General features: G+C 38.7%; 1 protein-coding gene across 1 annotated transcript in view; it reads right to left on the reverse strand.

Annotated features, from left to right (window-relative positions):
- Window positions 1-12,161, reverse strand: part of LOC104498960 (protein kinase C-binding protein 1-like) — a 31,098-nt gene extending 18,937 nt beyond the window's left edge. The window contains exons 1-2 of the mRNA XM_010142404.1: window positions 12,051-12,161; window positions 2,174-2,244 (exon numbers count right to left, since the gene is read on the reverse strand). Of these exons, the coding sequence (XP_010140706.1) occupies window positions 2,174-2,244; window positions 12,051-12,064 (85 nt within the window). The 5' untranslated portion in view covers window positions 12,065-12,161. The remainder of the gene's footprint in view (window positions 1-2,173; window positions 2,245-12,050) is intronic.
- Window positions 12,162-20,599: the final 8,438 nt, after the last annotated feature.

The raw sequence follows: 20,599 nt of genomic DNA on the forward strand, positions 1-20,599 counted from the left end.
TCTTCATATTCTCTTTAAGCTGTCACTTCTTACTTCCAGTTCTCATATACTTTATGACTCCTTGTTCTGATCAAGAGCGTAGTCTATTTTAAAACCTTGTCTTTAGTAAAGCTGCATATGCAGATCTAAATTATAACTGCTACAATAACTCTACTCCCCTTCCCCATCTCACCAGATGTTTGAAGCCACAATTTTTTGGAGACAGGGACCTATGAGTAATAACAGGGTTAATCCGTTCATGATTCACACAAGAACTAATACTACAAAAAATCATCAGCCTTATGCTAGATCAGCTGCTTGGTATATATAGCTTATGATGCAACAGCATAAGCATCAGTTCCAGCCTCAGGAGAAGGGCAGAAAAATGCAGCTGAAGGTGAGTGTGTACGGCAGCAGAGCTCCGATCACTCTTACGTATCACGTTATGAAGTGCAAGAAGTGTCAGCTATGGTTTTAAGCTCTAGTTTCATTACAGCCTAACCCTATCTAAACTTGCTAACAAAGCTCTATACTTCCTGCACCCAACTGGTATATTCCTGCCCTCTCTCTCTCACACCAGTTCTGGCAGCCTACCAAGGCATTTCAGCACACTAAGCTAGTAGAAAACTATTCATGTTTTATGGTTCAGTTAGTTTCCTGCCAGCTTAGGTATGGAAGGAAGTGGATACATCTGCTGCATCGAGCAGTTTGACTAGCTTAGGCTGCTTTGAAGCCACCACCTTACTCAAACCAATTCAAAGGCTATGCTAACACCCTTGTTACTGATTAAACAATGCATGTTTCAGCTTAGCTTAAACTGAAATGGAACTGATTTACAGTAATTAAAATTAAACGGCTTATGCCAAAACAAGAATGTTCATGAAGAGTCTGCATCGGGCTAATAGGTTTTAAAGCAATTTAATTTATTTTCCTACAACTTTCTTTAGACATGGCCTGTACAAACTGCAGCAGAACAAGTCAGGGTACAAACTTGCAGTATATCAGATCCTCTAGGACAAGAGTGAAGTTACACAATACCATTGATTGATCTCCTTTCCCACAGGCTTCTCAGACCATCAAAAAACCCAAACAAACCAAGAAAAGCTGTATGCTTCCCTTAAGGGTTTGTCTCTACAGGGTCAACTTCCCCATCTACATCCTTTCTAAAACACACAAGCAAAATTCTGAACAAGATTAAGGGTGAAGAGGAAACTCTGTTACCACTATGCCACCAGTTTACAACCTGGCTACAGTTTTTCTGCCTTACACAGAGTGTAACAGTTTCAAAATTCTTCTCTGTGACTTCTCCACCGCAGGACACTGCACTAAACACAGAATCCTGTCTCCATCCAAGTAAGAAGTCCAGAAATACTCATTTTATCAAGTCTATAATATGGCCAGCTCTTGGCAGATTACATTTTTGATCTACTTACTCTCTATGCAAAACTATATAGTCAACTACTATAAAGTTTTACCACCAGTTCATAGATCAGGTTGGTAACAAAGCAAGATGGCTTACAGGCTAGTCTCAGGATTTCTTTACAACCTACATCACTTCTTTACTGAAAAAAAAAATATACTTGTTAAGGGGTTGGGCTGAGTGGTTGTTATTCTTGCCTTTAGAATGGTGCTGGCACGGATTGCGACAACATACGTGTCAAATTTAACAACCCAATTAAAGCCTATCAGTATTAGCTAAATATCAATTCCATTATTATTATTCAATTAATTCAAGCTCTGATACATTTTATCTTTACTATGGTGATGTACAAAGGCCATTCAGATCACTCTCACTGGTGTTTAAGACACCAAGAGTCCTGCTGTGAACAGATCGGTGACTTGCACACAATGACAGCTTGGACCAATCTGAAGTAGCACTGTGGTGTTCCTGTCTTTGTCTTCCAAACCACGCTCCTTTCAAAGCGTGCCTATGAGCTGGCTTAGGGATTTGTATCAACAGCAAACTCAGTATAAAAACACAAGTCTTTTTCTGCCAGGTTAAACCCCTCTGAATGGACCAATTTGAATTGATCAGAGCCCTCAAAACAAGGGGAGCTGCACGACCACGTGGCTGAGAAGGCTGGGAGATCAAAGACTGATGCTTCCAAAAACCAGGAGGTATTCCATCAGCTTGCTGTTCCTGGTTTACAAAAATTCACATGCTGCAGAACGTAGGTGAAACATTTCTTCTTACCTTTGGATCGAGTGGAGATATCCATCCCCTCCACCACCTCCTGCTCTGCCTTTATTTCCTCTTCAGCCAAGCTGCAGGATTCAAAAAGGTGAATTAGAATAGTTATTGATTGTATTCGTCCCTTGTTAACTTTACGTATAGCAGTTCAACATAACACTGTCAAATACAAGTATATTTAAAAAATGATGAAATGAAAGGTCTGCTGTTTGCCAGAGTAAAACATGGAGAAACAATCCAAGTATACACCTATGCTGCATGTTACCAATTAAGGTAACATTTTTATACTAATGACAGTCTTGTAACATACTGAAGATTATGTCTCTGTATGTCTAAATTCCTAAAAACAGAAATTCCATTCTTGTAGCTCCTAATCTAAGGCTTCCATAAACAGTGTGGAGAGATGCCTCCTAACACTTAATGCTCAGCAGCATCAGCGAACAAATTAGCTGTAACAGATTTAATAGCACAGAACAGCTTGTAAAATTAGAATGTAAAATGCAATTTTTAAAACTTTCAATAAATAATTTCAAAGATTTTGAAACCAGACTATATAACAGAAAACTGAATATTTATAATTTATTAGCAACATAATTCCACCAATTATCAACTATAATAAAGGGTAAACAGAACAGAGTTGTTACTATTATTCAACCATTCAATCCTAAACAGACAATTTTAATTCACTCCAGGCAGGATTGAATTATTAACTAGATGACAAACTATATCTTGATGATATACTCATTTTATCATTTTATACTCAGAAATACTCATTTTATCAAGTCTATAATACGGCCAGCTCTTGGCAGATGACATTTTTGATCCCTTTACTTTCTATGCAAAACTATATAGTCAACTACTATAAAGTTCATAGATCAGGTTGGTAACAAAGCAAGACTTGCTGATATTCTACTTTCTTAAGAGTGATACCAATCAAGAAAGTAATTCAATGAATTTGGCTATTTAACTCAGTTTGGGGAAGGAAGGTGGAAGAGAGAAGAAGAAAGAACTGGAATGAATATTGAGTTACACACCAGTTTGAGAGATCTGATTACTGCAGATGAAAGGTTAAAGAAAACATATGATGTTGAAGCAAGCCCAAATTCAAAACAATAGACAAATGAGGTTATGGTGCCTGAAGCAGGTATCGCAGTTGCCCAGTAACAAAACCAGAGCACAACAGCCAAGCGGGATGTCAATCTGTTCCTCTGTAGTGACCATTTAGTGTCTCATCTATTACTGTAAGTTGTTGCCGATACCAGTGTACATTGATGTGGCAGACTGTGAACTAGTGCTGCTCTGGGGTGGACTGAGATTTGATTCAGTCATCCCAGTTCTAAGGACAGCTATTTCTACCAGAGAGGCCAAGAGGACAGTTAGAGACTTTGCTTTAGCCACTGTGGTTAAATCTGTCTGAGACAGCTAATCAGAGCTTGGAAACAACATTGAGGCTTTGGTTACATTTATATCAGAGAAACTCTTCAGCCTGACAAACAGTTTATATTAGCAGGAGTTTTGTTACTAGCATAAGTAAAAGAGCTTCCTAAACAAAGTAAAACTTCCCAGTAGAAGGACTTTTTAGACCAGTATTTGCCAAAACTAATTTTATCAGCTACCAGGGCGTCAGGTTGCAATCCCTTTCACGCTTCTAGACAGGGCAGTTACCTCAGCAAAAATTTTAAATCCAAATTAACCTAGCTCAATATGTGGAAGACCTAAAGCTGAGAAGATACATGAACTCCAGAAATCATTTGCTCTACTTGTCATTTGTATATAACAACAATCTATAAATTAAGCTCTTTTAAGTCATAAAACACTGTTCTAGTTCGCCAGCATCAAATCCACCAGCATCCAATCCACACCAGCTTGCGGACCCTGCTGTTAATTTCAGCAGCAAGGGAAGGCACTGGTGTGACCAGAATTATGGTAAATGTAAACACAGTTGACATAGCACAATACTTCTCAAATTTATTTTCCATGGGCAGATTAAATGCATAACATAGTGGACCGTACTACAATGCTCACCAATTTACTATCCATGGGCAGATCAATTATACCGCACATTTGTTACACCCTTTCCCAGAAGGCCTCCAGCAAAGAGGAGCTGGCAGTGTGTTGCAGACACCAAAGCATCTCACGCACCACTTGCCTCTGTCCATTTTCTTTCCTAAGCAGTGAGAAGGAATAGGCTCATGGGACGGGTTCCTTGTTTGTTCTCTTACCATATTTTTTTTCCTTTCCCTCCCCCCTTATAAAATCCTACTTCAATATCACCAAACTGTAACAAAATCCCTATTTTTAAAACATCATGTATCTCTGATTAATAATGCACACAGGTAAATGCGTAATAATACACATTAATTCTGTCAAGAGTGAAGCAATTTGGCAGTACACATTACCTGGTTTTAAAATACAGATCCAGTTTCAGCCACAGACTAGAAGATTCAAGTCTTTATGAGACTCAGGGTGAAGTCTAAAGATTATTTTTACACAGGTTGCTACTAAAGGGAATGGTTTCCCCAATCCCTACCTTCGTGTTCCAGAAATCATGTTCATTTTAACTGAATCAGTTCTGTGATCTAGCTCACTGTGCAGCTGGATGGGCAGAAAAGAGGAAATGGGAGTGTATGACATGAAGGGAAGAGGGTAATACAATACCCTTTTAGCAGCAGCTCACATTAAGTTACATTAAAGCAATCATAATAATCCAGAATCATCCAAATCTGTCAGGTGCATGACACAAGAAGAGAGATACAGTAGTTGCTACAAGCCAGTATGAAAAGTCAACTTGGCAGTTGTGCATGAACCCCGGCTGTTAAAGGAGTGTGACAGATCAGTCCAGCAACACTAGCAGGAACTGACCAAAGCATCAGGGGAGGTTACAGAGCTGACCAGAGCCACTCTGCACCCGTGGGCCCAAACCCAGCACTGCAGAGGTGTTACAGGTCAGCATTCCCGCGCGTTAGGCACAGTGGATGAGGTTTCTTCAGTTCTAAGTCTGTCTCACTCTGTCTAATGAGTTCAATTTAAGAAATTGTTTCCTCCATCACTTTTCCGAGTGCGTTTTCCATAGATCTACAGAGACCTGAAAAACATTCTTCATAAGCAGTTCCAAGATGAAGAAAGTACCTTGAACTGACACCTCTCTGATACATCCCATAAAAGATGCCTGAAGACGGCTTTCCAAAGATGGGAAGTATCAATCAACAGTCGAAAATACATTCACCACTTGACACAAAGGTTCTTCATTTTTCTTAGCAACGGAGGTGAACATATCCTACACACACATATGCACATTGTGCGCCACCCACAACTAAAACAAAATTCAGCAGTTACCTACTATAGTATGGAAACTGAACCTTGGAGGAACAGATTGCATCTCCATATTCTCTACTATAATTAATCTCACTCAGTCTTTTAAGGGCACAAACGTTTAAGTATGTAAGAAAAAATCACTGAGTTTGTTCTGGAAAAAAAAAAGAAAGCAAACTGTTGAGGGGGAACAGTTAAATAAGTGTATTAGACTATAAATGATACAGCTATAAAAGATACTTAAAATTCACAGCTCTCCAGAAGCATCTCCCATTGTTTTATTTGCTGTGATGTATTATGACTCGCACAACATGACACTGTTCGAAGGGTGGCAGTGATGATTGTGGTGGTAGTCTGCAAGACTCCAGTTTGTAAATACATGCTGGCAATTCACAACAAATTTACAAAAACTTTTCTAAAGCTGACAGATCTTTGCACCTCTGCACCATCGTTCAATATAAGCAATATTCTGAAAATGCTTTATAAAGCACAAACTTTCAAACACTGACATTTCATTAGCAAAAGATTTCCAATTAAATAATACAAGAAAAACAGGTCCTTAATGACAGGTACCTTACTAATACCCACAACAAAACAGTAAGAAAGTCAAAACCAGCGGCAAAATAATTATAAACAAGCATCTAGTTCTATGGAAACAATAACTGTGTGATCACAGAGACTATTCTAGAGAGTTTTCAGAATTCGTTCTTGCAGGGCTTAGAGCAAGTATTTCAGAGAGCACACACTGCTGTCATGCGTGTGTACTATGAATGCGGTGCTCTGAGGTTGCGGATCAGAAATGATACTGGTATATACTCAATTAAGTACTTAGGCGAATACAATAAAGCTGAAAGCTACTCTTATTTCGTCATTAAGATGAGTGAACACAGAAGAACATATTTTAAGAACACAATTGAAATTTAAGCTTTGCCAGATTCACTGTCAGTTGACTAGAACACCAATTAATCATTTAAAACTTCCCTCCTGGCACTGATGACAAAACTTACAAAAAAAAAAAAAGAAAGAAAAGATAAAATTATTTTGTAAAATGTTAAACTAAGTTGTTTCACACAAATTATTTTAATATGTCTGGATGAGAGGAGGAGGAGTGGAGGTTATCCCTTTGGGGATAGTTGGGGACAGAAAGGAAAAAAAAAGGATATTGCAAACAAACAAATATTATTGATACTAAGGTAAAAATGCAAAAAGAACTTAGCTGCCTAATTTTTACATATGTTCTCTATTAAACTGAAAGAGTTTGGTTTTTTTTTTTTAATATGAAATTCTTTTTTTTTTTTTTTTTCGGATTTCAGACCGGAAAATAAAATACTGACTTTTCTGTTTAGGAAAAAATCATTCCTGTACTACTAGTAGTACCTCCACGAAAAAATGTACACATACAAAAATATTTAAAGCTGGTCTAACCTACATTAGCTACAAAGAGCAATTAAAAGTTGCAGATGAACTACTGCACCTTGACATTTAACCAAGAAAAACTGACAGATATGGAAAACCACTCGAAACAGCTAATGCCCACATACACAACCCAGATCTAAATCAGGGAATAAATACATTGATTTAAAATAAAGAACTATATATTTATGGAATTCATTTTTCCTTTTAATTAATAGAAAACAAAACCAAAAAACCCTGATTTAAGACTATAAGCACTAAAGCTGAATTTCATCCTTAAGATAATTCCTGCTTCTCCTATATCACATTTGTGAGCAGCAATTCTAAATCATGATTTCAAAAAACTGCATTCAATAAAAATTTGAAAAAATATTTGCATGCCATTGCTGAATAAATAGCAGCTTTGTATAAGCACTCACCTATAACAGTCTCTTACTCATCGGTAGCTATGCTATTTATGCAGGATTCTTAAAATGGCGTCTGACAGCACTGCACTGCCTCAGCCCTGTACTGTAGCTAAAATGGTAGCAGTTTATTCAAGAACAGTATCTCTTGTTTAAACAGCCGTGCTATATTTGAAGCAAGCATCTAAATATCAGAAATGGTAAAGTATGACAAAAGGACACCTGACATCCCAATGTTTTACTAAAAAGGCTCAAGATTGTGAAGTCACAGGTTACTAAGGAAATCACTCAATTTTAGACTCATCCTCCAGTGTGAGCACCTTAGATTTTACATCTCCTTTTGCAGAATCCCCTGCAAAATGCTCAGTTTGTATTAAGCAATTAACATACACAAAATGCCAGTTCAGATATCCAGGTACAGCAAGGTTGGGGGTAGTTACTTCTGATAATAAGCAAAGCAAATGCATAACTGTAATTTAAAGAACACTTAGGTTCCTTTTAAAACCTTATATTCAGGGTGCATTCAAAATAGCTCCAGAAAAGAGAAAATCTGGGAGGGAGGGAGGGAGATCCTTGGTGTCATACCGTCACCTTTAAGACTATAAACTACAGAACTGAGGCCCAAGCAAAGCAATCAGAACAGCTATATGGTTCAGATGCTACAATCACGTTTGAAAGTAAAGGTTTACACCAGCTAAATGAAGGATGTTAACACCCAGCTACAGCATGGTTTTAATCTCAGTGCAAAACGGATGCTACAACAACTGGCAATAAAGGGTTACTGTAAGAATGACAGACGTCTATCAAACTAGTAAAACTCATTTCCCATGTAACTATTTCTAAATTACACTTTAACCCATGAATACAAGACACGTTTATTAATAAATCTACCTCCCAAATACAATTTAAAGGATTCAGTGGCCTACTACAACAGTGTGCAGTCTCGAGTTTGCAGACCCCTCAAAGCCAGAGTATTGGGGATCCACAAACAACAGAATCTGAAAATCACTGTCTACTGCATTCAACATGGGCAAAGGTTGTGTTCAAGATGCTTAGAAGATTCAGATTAATACTCTGAATTCCAGAGAGAGGAAAGGAGAGCTTTTACTGAGGTTTATCACCCTTTAACCCATTATGGTGGGGTGGCACCACTACTGTGGAAAACTGACCATGCCCTACCACATTCAGCTACTGGATCCACATGGCCAATACACCTGAAAACAAGGCAAGAAGGAAAAAAAGAAAAAAAAAAAAACCCAAACAAAAACCTCCAAACAAAATGGTATCACAAAACGGAAGACAGCCTAGGAAGACGAGCCAAAGTGTGTGGACACTGATATAAAGGGCTAAATTTGTAATATAATCTACCTGTTTATGATTTTGGAGCATGAAGTTCCTTCTAGTACATGTTTCCTTAATAGCCACGCAGGTTTTCCCCTACATTTTAATGCTCCTGCCTGATGAGGGGGGGGAAAGTCACATTTGGAGCGCTTTATGCTCTGCATTTTTTTCATTCTCGGTATGTTAAGTAGTGTCATTTGTTTAAAGAAATAACTCAGTTTTTCCCTACCACTATTTAGCTTCCAACTAAAACAGTTTGCCTGCAAAGAATGAAAGGGGCATGTAGCTCTTAAAAAGCTACTGTTTTCATCATAATTTATAATCCAGATCGCTCCTTTGTTTTTCTCCCACTGAATTCTTTGTCCGGCTAATTACAAAAGTAACTGGATGTTGGCACTAAAAAATAATGGCTGATCATATTCATCCGGGCAATTCAAATTACTCTTTAGGAGCCAGAAACTTAAAGTGCAATTATACGATTAACTGCTAGTTACATTAGAATAATGGCCATTTGCTACAAGCTGAATAAACCTCAGCTACATTGCTTCATACGCGTCCAGCCTAACCGTGATATTAACAAGACTCAGTCCGGTAAAACCTGGGGTAGAAAGAATACGTGCTTTCTCCACACGTCTATTACTTAAACAAAACCCCACATTCCATCTGTCCTGAACGGTAGGAAAAATCGGCACAGAGTGCTTATTATGCAATCAACGAAAGTGAGTGATAACATCATACCTTGACAAAGCACCAAAAACATATGAAATTCTTCAGCTTGGCTGAATTTGCTTTACTTAGATGGAACAAAGATGGTAGAAATTTCCAGAAGGCCTTTCTCAGTCTTGCCACTGCAATTGTCCATCTTTAACCTACCCTCTGCTTCTATTGGCTCAAGTACTCCACGGAGCAGCGCGATTGGGCTGATCTGTAAAACAACACTGCTGTCTCTACCTTGCCTCAGACATCTTGCTGCAATGCAGGCATTTATTTTTTGTGAACTATAAAAGAATTCTATTTGAGTGATTAAAAATAGTGAACTTTAACAGACTCGTGATGCTATGTTTCATTACATGCACAGGGGCAGCTTATACAAATACGCTTCACTGTCAGCAGTGTGTCTGGAGGTGCAGATCTGAAACAGATCCTGGTTTAACAAAACCTGTGGGAGCCATTTTAATACAAGCTCTCTGATTGCAGATCACTTAGTCCTGTTTCCTCATATTAAACAAATATTATGCTGTGCACTATTTAAGACTGAAAGTAAACTGCTAATGTGTATAAACTACTGATAAAAAAATATGTCCAAATATAATTTCTGGGTTTAGCAACTGAAGAACAGAATAACTTCACAGCTGTGTTAGCACTTCTATGTATGCTGCAAAAAAGGCATTAAAATTGCATACAAAAATGCTATCACACGAAACTCGGACGTACAACCCAGAAGTGTTTCAGGTTGCAAACTGAACTAGACATTCTTATAATCTAATCCTTGGGGCTGGGGTGGGGGTGTGGGGCTGTTAAGCAAAGTGAGGTATTCAAATCGAGGTACTCATATGGCAAACAAGTAACCAGAGGTAAACTGCTGTGTTTCAGAATGTCATGAAATATATGGCAACCTTCTATAAAAGTTAGCATGTAACCGTGCTGCGGTGCAGTCATTTGCAAAGCTAGCCTAGCTCTAAGCTCTTCCCTAAAATCATGAATGTGCTGTTAAAACAAGTGCAAAAATTAGATTAAAAGCACAAAACAACACCCTTCTTCTGCTTTTACAACAACACTGGTCATCACTGAAAAGCAGCTTGTTAAAACAGGCAAGCAAGCACTACGGTTAAAATCTTAATAAAGGTCACAAAACGTTCAAAATTAGTTATAAACCAGGAAAGTTTGCCTGAGATCATACTTCGTATAGTATCAGAAACATATGCTCATTAAGCGTTATTTACTTTACTTCATAAGGTCACTTCGTTGCTGAGTACTAGCACTTTCATCACACCTCAGAAGCCTAAGGAAAAACGAAAATGCGCCTTACTCCACAAACAAGGTATTTAGTGATCTATGAACAAACAGCAAGTAGAATATTTTTCACTGGCCTGAGGTAAACGGGAAGTATAAGCTTCAAACTTTACAGACAAATTCTCAAAAAAACAGTGCATTCAAATTGGAACAGTTTACGTGTACAAGTCCCTTAAAATGGACGCTAGGCAAATCTGACTTTTTATATGAGTAACCACTAACATTACTTCATCTACTACACTAACTGACCAAGTAAAAACAAAATGTTTGGAAAACTATTAGAAATGTTCAGAGAGTAGCATGCTGCTTACTTACCAACTGTTCAAGCACCCATCTCATTTTTCCAGTTAAGAAGACACAACAGGCTGGCAGATTTGGGAATTGATCAAAAAGCAATTTCTTGAAATAATTACATAGCATTAAACCAAAAGTTTAGGGAAAAAAAAAAAGGAAAAAACCCAAGAACGAACAACATGTACTACTGTCATGAACCACACAAGATTTTATATCCTCTGGACTCCACAACACAGAACTGTAGCTGATACAGTGTAAAACAAAAAAGCACAGATAAAAGGTACATTAGTTTATTTGAACTACATAAAACAAGAAAGCTAACAGTTCAAAAACGTTTTCCATAAAGAATCAGATTTTTAAACAGATGTACTGCTGCACTTCAGTGAGCAGCAACCCATTTCCAAAATCTGCAGCATAAAAACTCCCTTTTAAAGGAACAAAATATTAACCATACATTGCCCCTCAGAAAAAGAAACACGTTGTATTAATTATTCCTGCAAGAAAAAAGGTTCAATAATCATATAAGTTAAGATAAGCTGCATAAAAAACATGATGCAACAGCACACCACCACCTAGGCCCAATATCTACAATCTGCCATTAGCACTTTTTGCTGATGTCTAGGTTTTTAAAAATCCCATATTTTCTCAGAGATAACTTATCTTAGCTATTCCATTCACTGTTTAGAAAGGTAAACTTGCCTGTTCTTCTGTCTGCCATTATCCCTGCTTGACTCCCTGTAGGGCAGTTAAATGCATCTGCTCCCTAGCTTCCATTTTCTCTTCAGCAGGCATGTGACACAACAGACAATAGTGCTGGCAAACTGCTCAGAGAGAGAAAGCTTCTTTGGAATACCAGGATCTTGATAAACTCTAAAAACACCATCCTCCTGTGAAGAAGTAGGTATGCCAAGGTTTTGCCAGTCTGCAAAATAAAGCTGTGGCTAATGGCTACTAACCATGTGACCCAAGAAAGCAAATTTAAACAGTTCCAACTTAATAAAGTGCTGTGGTGTGAGTTTTGCACAACAAATCACAGAGAATCACACTCTCAACCCACAACTCATAGGCCTTAGAGAAAAAAAAATGTAAAAAGTAAGGCTTACCTCTGTGGATGCATTGTTAACACAGTGTTATGTCAATACTTATAAAACATGGAGGACAGGCTCTCAGTACTCAGGCAGAAAGGGCTTGGCACTTCAGCTTGATGATCTGTCTGCCTAATAAAAGCGAATCCCGGATTGGCTACTTTGGTAAATCTGAATGTAAAGCTTCAGGGGATTGGCTGAAACACTTCCTGAGCGATTATCTTTGTGCAGCTCTGGCAAGCAGGAGCCATCCTGTGCATAGAGAAGACAGGCTCAGCTAGGCCCGTTTCAGCGACAGAAACGTGGAAAGAAACCCCAAACGTGCACCCCCCGCGTGAAAACCACAGATTTTCAGGCAGAGGGGAGTGATCGCAAACTGCCTGCCTGAGCACATGTGTCTCAGCGTGCCACTGCTGAAGGCATTTGGGTATTTTAAGCCTGGAGGAGGAAGAGTTCGCCCAGGTCACAAAAGCTGTTCTTTATAAACAAAAAGTTAAATTTACTTTGCTGGTGCTCTGCAGCGTGTTGCATGGAGGAAGCGAGGCCACGGAGAGAGAGCGAAACATACCGAAAGTGAACATGCACAGAAGGGACTGAAATTAGTAACTGAAAACGCAGGGAGAATTCTCCTATGCCAGAATTTAAATATATTAACACCTACCGTAGCAACCACATACCAGCAGCGTGATTCCTTTAGATACTGTGATAAACTGAGCTCTAAATAGGAAAAGCTTCGTGTCTCATTTCCACAAAAACCACTCTGCATTTGAAATGGCACTATCAGAGAGGGCTGCTGCCCTTCAGGGCATGCCCTCCCCCTTTATAAAAATGCTGCAGAGCATAACCAAAAATACCAGTATCACAGCAGATACTGCACTCTCCAATTCCCCCCTCCCCGCCCCGGCCCCCACCTTTCGGCCTGCTCAGACTGTCTGTTACACAAAAATCTGACTTCCGTGTCAGCCGGCTGCAGCTGCAGTTTCCTGCCTGTTAACCCCTGTAGGACTTGGCACTTTTTAAGATGCAATACAGGCCCTAAAAAGACATAGAGAGTGGCAAGTTATCTGTCTGCTTTTACAAACACGTTAATACAGCCTTTCAGATGCTTTTACTTTACCTTTTATCTTCTACTAAAATTCTGCAAATGAAACAAAATGGGAAACGGCATGTAAGCAACCAGTTTGATCTTGGGCCAGTTCCCAAGCATTCGATTCAAAAATGCTATTCAGTCCTCTCCCCTAATGCTGTGAAAGTGGGAGGATTTATCGCTATGCCAGGAAGGAAGAAAGTCTTAACTCCAGATGAAGATTTTAAAGGTCAAATCTTTAGAAAGGCCCTGACAAGCCTTTGTATTTTTGTTCAGAAATTTACATCCGTGTTAGGTAGCTCAGCGTTATCATTCTATAGCCATCAACAAATTACAATGGCAACAGTAGATGAAAAGGTGATTCTGAAGCACAATGCATATTATGAAAGGATTATTTATTAAAAAAAAAACAAATGGAGTTGTAGAGGGAGAGGTTTAATATTAAAACAATGATTATCACATAATGAGCTAAAACAACCAAAGCAAACTAAACATTCTTTCAATACATGCAAGATCTAGGATTGTACAAATTGGTTACAGAAAACCCTCTCCCATAAATCAAGGTCAGTTGCAAAGAGAACATGCACTTCACTCTACCTTTACTCGAGCGCTAATGATGCCAGAAACAATCGCCACAAATAAAACTAATGCCCTCCCTTAGCTCCAACCAGCACTTTCATGATATAACTACTTTCCCACACAAACCTCTCTGCTACAGAGCCGACATGACTCATAACTGTGCAACTCAGTAAAATTAATAATCCTACCCTACATTGTCCCATACTGCATTCAAATTATTTCTTGAGATATCATTGTCACAGGAAAACTGCCAAACCACCTTATCACCATGCTTACATTTTTTGTATTCTTGCGTTTTAGGCTGCTGTGGATTAACAGCCCAGAGTATAAATTCTCATCTCGTAAGTAATTCTGGAGTCCCTGCTGGAAGCATTTTCCCTTTTCAGCTTTGGCAATGTTTTTCAGGGCAGAGAGCAGAAAGGCTCGTGGATTACACTGGCAGTTTGTTCTGTTTTAGGAATGTAGCAGAAACCAGAGAGAGTGCTGCTATAAAGGGAATCCTACAGCCCACTACGGCCGCAGGAACACACTGGAAATGTGTGACATGCAAGTGGATACTTGCAGCAGTTCTAACAGTTCAAACCATTCAAGACAGGTCTCTTTTCAATCATATACCTAGAGGCCTGTGCCCCTCAGAAGCATCGCCCCAACACACAAACACCCGAACTTTGATTCCTCCATGCAGTAAATGGAGGATTGTCAGCCATTAACATTTACGCTCATTGGTTGACTGCACCACTCTGCTATTATTCTATAAACATAAAAAAATCCTAATCCCTGTGAAGTACAGCAAGGGAGCAAAACTAAACACACACGATTTGTCAGTGCTTTGTGCTAACCAAGAGCTGGCTCTGGCAATGCAGTAATGCTGACAGTGACTGGGAGCACTGCCAAACTGACACACTGGGACCTGCGCAGCAGAGAGAGCACAAGCAGCCTCAGAAAAGGCCTAAGGTCTTACCCTCGTGATTCAAGCAAATAGTGGCTCAGCTCCAGAGGAAAAATGTACAGACCTTCAGTCATTAGCACAAACAAAAACCTAGAAAGCATATCAGACAGAAAACAGCATTTGTGTTCAGCCACTTTGCTACTCTGCTAAAAGAGACAAAAGAATCGTCAGGAATCAGAAAGGGAAAGCTTGAAATACCTTCATCTTTATTTTCTTGTCCATACACGCATTTTGCAGCAGGAGGGACAAGTCTGGTATAATGACACACAGGTACATCTGGAAAACTCAGAAGATTTTGTCTGTTGTGATTGCATGTCCTACTGCAGCTTGACCAGTTCTTTTAAATAGGAGTGATGAATTGTTTGGAGGAGGAAGGGAAAGAAAGGTAAAGAAAACAAAGAAGAGAGACAGGGGAAGCTAAAAGCTTTGTTAAAGCAGAAGAGAGGGCGGAGAGATTAGATTAGCTGGTATTTGTCTTTTTCAATGCTGCAGAGAGAAACAGGGCTGTGAGGCAGGGAAAAAAAAAGTGTACAGAGGGAAGCCAAAGGAAAGATGGAAAGCACGAATTCCAACAAAAGGACCTTAAAAGACAAACAGTGCTAGAAGTGCAACCTAGTATACTTAGAGTTCTTTGCAAAGAACTGTGCCCGCTGTGCAGCACCTCCAGAAAGCCTGAACGTCATGCACCACAGTGTTGTATGGGACTATACTACTTAACATGTACTGAAAGCCTCAAAATTAAACCAATACCAGTACGGAAGAGCTTAGCCTGTATGACAGAAACAGGGGTTTGATGTAGGGAGTGAATGATCACTGACAGAGAACAGTAGGTGATGTACAGAAGATGGAGATTTAAAAATGACATTTTTAACAGACACAGGAAAGGGGGAGGGGGGTATGCCATATTTTCCAAGGATGATAATAACAAAAAACAAAATAAAATAAACCACCCCACAAAACAGGGGAAGGAAGCTGCATTAAGGGCTTGTAGCTTTGTCCTGGATTTCCAAGTTATTGACTAACAACCCTAATAAGAAATGAAACATTGCAATTCAGTGTCTTTTAAGAGCGTTCTTCCACTTTCTCCCCTTTACCCTAATTCTGCCAAAGTATCAGTAACTGCTTAAAGACCAGAAAATAGGACTGCCATCTGAAACAGGATCCACAGTAAACGTCTATAAAGGCAGTTCCCAAATTTTTAAAAGTAGTCTGGATGCTAAAATCAGTGGTCTCCCTAATAAGGTTGTAAATTTCTAAATTTACAAAATACAAAATTTACAAAATAGTTTTGTAAATTACCAGAAACTTCTGGAGAATGTGTTTATGCCAAGTCGGTTGCCTGTTCGCCCAGTGGCCAGGTGCACGCATCCATTTGTCCTTCTGGGCAGTATCTTTGAATACTTCTGGTTTACGTTTCTTGTTCTGGATCACGAGGGCCACTCATTGTCTGCAGACTGAAATTTTGCTTGCAGTATCTGGTGCATTATCAAAGTTTCTCGACAGCCATTTTTAGTATGCTGCATGACTGCCTCGTGTACATCTCCTTTTAAAGGAAACCTCCATTCATGTTCAATCACCTGCCAAAAATACCTGGAAAAAAAAAAAGCACCCTTGAGCCTTTTAGCAGCTGTGGCTCTTTTAAAGAGGTGCTACAGCCTGTGTTATTTTAAGGTATAAGATCGTGTATTTCATCCCTTTCACCCCCAGTTTGAAGCAGTCTCTACAAGATTTAACAGGGGGGAGCTGGGCTGTTTGCTCTCATGTATAAAACAGTATTTTCATTATTATATATTCATATTATATGCTCTATATTAAAAGCCTAGTAAATATAATTTATTTCATATTTCATATGCAGCCAAATACTTTTTCAGTAACCTGGAAAGCAGCTGTGAGACATATGCAGATATACTGCATGTCAGACCTAAACCATACCATGCAGTTGGACAGCACCTGTGTGGCAAGTGGAGTTACCACACCTGCTCCATCATAACACGGTCATGAGTCCAGCTCACCGCACACGCAGGGGCTGTGGCTATGGGAATGGAGACACCCTGCAGAGAGTGCTGCACAAAAACCTGAAAGAAGTCTGTGTTTCACCAAGAGATCCTAATACCCACTTATGAGACACCCTGCATTAAGCACTTCTTCAGACATCAAGGTCCTTTCCCAAGAAAATAGAAGAAAGTCACTACTGTTATGGCAGAACTGTTTACCACCACATCTGGGTAATGCTAAGCTCTAGTCCTACGACCATGAATTCTTTGAACTTCTGATTTTTTTTCCTCATTCAGGATCAGCAGCACCAAGATACGCACATTTTTTTGTGGTTTTTTTGTTTGTTTGTTTGGTTGGTTTGGTTTCTTTAGTTCTGGGCTGTGGGGTTTTTTTCTTTAACAATAATCCCACAGAAGACTCTACCAGCTAAACCTCGTACCAAGTATATAAAGTGATGGTATTACCCGCATACTATTATTACAGTGATTTTTCCTCTCTCCTAGGCTTACGTCTTATCAGAACCCACTGCAGATTTAGATTCTATCACTCTCTGTATTTAGACTCTATCACTTGTAACCTCTTTCCTGCCCCTGCATGCATTAAATTTGCCTCAGCTTTAAGGTTCTGCATATTCACACCTTTCTTCTTCCTATCTGCTATTCCAGTTGTTATATACGTCTCATTTTTGTGATTTGCCTCTCATCAGCAAAAAGTCTTCCTTTCTTTTTGTGCCACAAACGAGCAGTACAATCACTTTCACAAAGCCTTAACCCACAGTTTCACCAACTTTTTTAAAAATCAGACATACTAGCTTAAGCATCTCACCATTCCTTCCAGCAGCAGCACTCGGCCCAGTCACATTTCTAGCAGAACTCTGTATGGTTACAGAGAACAGGATCAGTGAATCAAATATTTGCTCTGTTAACGTTAACCCAGGAACAATTCACAACAGTTGACAACACTGCTGCCGTAACAATTGCAGTGGCATGACAGAGGAGCGAGCAGCTCGAGATTTAAACAATCACTACCACTAAAAGATTTTTTTGTGAAACTACATGATCAAGCACCGCACCATATTTTCACCAGATTTGTGTTATTAACTATGTTTTCTTCACATCCAAATGACACTGTAGATCTGTCCTTGTCCCTTCAACTTCATGAGAGAACAGAAAGAAAGAAAGAAAGGCTTTGAAATATAACCATGTCTGAAAAGCAGCAACACATTTTCCAGCTGTGGCTTTGCCTTCTGAAGCCAAGTGAAAGACTTGCCCATAGTTAGCACATATTTCACTCACATTAACCAACATCTGCATAAACTGTTGAGTTCATTTTAGCACCTTCACAGATTATTAGTTTTTATGCACTGTTGCACTTACAGACAATGTTTACTAAATCCTCCTTATCAAGGGACAGAAACGAGGACACTCCCGAGCTAATGCCACTGTACAGTTGTTTCCAAAAAAGAGGCTTACAGTAGAGAAATCTATACCCACGACAAAAAGCATAATACCAAAAGGGCAGAACAAATCATGCTGTATTTATTCTACTTGACAATAACATAATAAAATCCAAGTGTGTGTTAATCAGGCAGACAAATAAGTCTTAACAATGTCATTAGTCTGCAACCTTTTTTATTAAATGAACTTCAATACTTTTCTAAAAAAGCCACATTATTCTTATAGGACATTAGAGTGGCAGATGTCAGAGTTTAGGGGATTCTAAACTTAAGCATGTAACATGTCAACCACATAAGGAACAACAGAACAAAACTAGAGGGGAAATAAATGTATTTATTTCTACTATAAGTCCAAAAACAACTCAAGGGCAAATGTCCATTTACCCTAAAGCATTATTCTGACTTCTTGTGTAATAGTCTTGCTTAATCCCGGCCTTTAAAGATATCTTGGAGTATAACATTCCAGGGACTACAATGCATATTGAAAACAGGTTGTGATGTTACTCTGCATTTCACAGTGTCATTACTAATTCAGGAAATACCAAGGTACTTTGCAGAGGAGGATAAAGAATTCTGCAAATATTTCTTAAGCAACTCTATGCAACGTCCACTCACAGGCAGGGGATAAAAGTCAGTACTGCAATCCTTGTTTTGCTGTCTTTCTCTTGATCTCACAGCTGTATTTCTCTTAAAATCACTCAGATTCCAGTACTGCAATTTGCACATTTTAAATCTCTTCTGTGCATTCAGATAACTGCTTGTTCTTTCAAGGGATGTGACAGTGTTTTGGGAAAACAACCACTTGTGTACTGTGCAAATGTTTTAACACAGCAGAAAAAGCCTGGCAAAAGAGACGCTTGCAACTCACCCCACCAAAAGTGGATACAGATTATCAAGTCCTTGACCGCTACTATAGTACCACACTGGTTTCTCTTTGACAGAGAGAAACACTAATTCAGAAGGATAAAGAATATTCTTTCTAGAGCACAAAGTAATCAGACCAGAGACACTGCACATACATTTCAGTTCTAGCTCCCAAATAAGGCCTCAGAATTTAATTAAACATGATGGTTAAGTTTTATATAAAACTTTATTGCCACTGAAAAGGGTACTATTACTACCGATCCCATTCCCAGCCACATATTCCCACTCCTTCCATTGCATTTATTGGATTTATTATTTGCAGAACCCTGCAGTGAGCCAGGTCAGTTTGCTCATCCAGCAGAAAACTAGATGAAAGGGTGGGGACAGACTCTGCAGCCACAAATAGTGGAGAGAGGGAGGGAGATTCCCACTTTCAACAGCTATAGTTCAAATCATCTGTACTTCCCGGTTTTCCCCAAAGTCACTGCTACAAAAAAGAAAATTACATACAAATATTGGCCAGTTCTCTTGATTTCCTGTGTTTTGACTTCTCAATACTTCTCACTCATACAGTGTTTTGGGTATGATTTGTTCTTGTGAGCAAAATTAACCTTTTAGCACTTGGCCTGTTCTTTTTTTCTCTGTGAGAGTCTATACTAAAACCAAAACAAAACCAAAAAACACAAACCCCACGGTATACTTGCAGCCAACACTTGTATTTATGTGTGCACATTTGTTTAGGAAAACTTAGATCTTGATGGACAGATAGCACAGAATACCACCAGCATTTCAGATTGCATCCAAAATTCTATATTGACATTTCTTCTGATAGACCAGAAAAGAACAGCAGGACTGTATGACAAACAAATACTAGTCTCTCTTTTTAAGAGCTGAGCAGCATGGCTGTATAAGGCAGGGCTATCAGCAGAAAACTTGAAATGCAGCTGTCTGTACAATTTAAAAAATAAAAAACCACGTCCTACGTATCTCATGTATAATAATAAAAAGACCTCTTTAATATTGCTTCTATTTGCAAAGATTTGTAAAGCAATGCTGTAACAGGCAATTTCTAAATAACAATTTCTTTGAAAGGTAAGGTTGTCATTCTTGCTTGTTCTTAGCTGTTGGGTTTTTTTAATTAAAAAGCCATCTGCATACACTATTACATGATTTTGTTCTTCATGTTAAAATATGATGAAAGTTTATGTAATGGTCCAACATTTAAATATTTCTATTTTGTATATTTTGTATAAGCACTTGAAAACAATTTGAATTATTTGAAAGAAAAACAAGTTGTAGTGTGGGACAACCAGGCTTGTCCTGTAACAAATCTCAAACCTGCAGCCATTCCCTATTTGTTGTTACAAAAGATTTTCTAAGACTGAAGCCCTGGACTAAACACCTCTGTAGCTTTGTATATAGTCTACCTGGACCGTTCTTCACCTACTTTTGATGTAGTCTATTGAAATGGAATCCTGTTCTTTAGATGTTTCTACAGGATATTTTAAAATAAACTTCTTTATACATAGATTAAAGACATTTCCCCAGATATTTAATTAAAAACATAAAAAATAATCTATTTCTACTCACTTGGATTCCTTCCAATGAAATGCTTCCATTACACCTAATGACCAAAA

This window comes from Buceros rhinoceros, unplaced genomic scaffold, assembly GCF_000710305.1.
Source record: "Buceros rhinoceros silvestris isolate BGI_N320 unplaced genomic scaffold, ASM71030v1 scaffold16158, whole genome shotgun sequence".
Lineage (NCBI taxonomy): Eukaryota > Metazoa > Chordata > Aves > Bucerotiformes > Bucerotidae > Buceros > Buceros rhinoceros.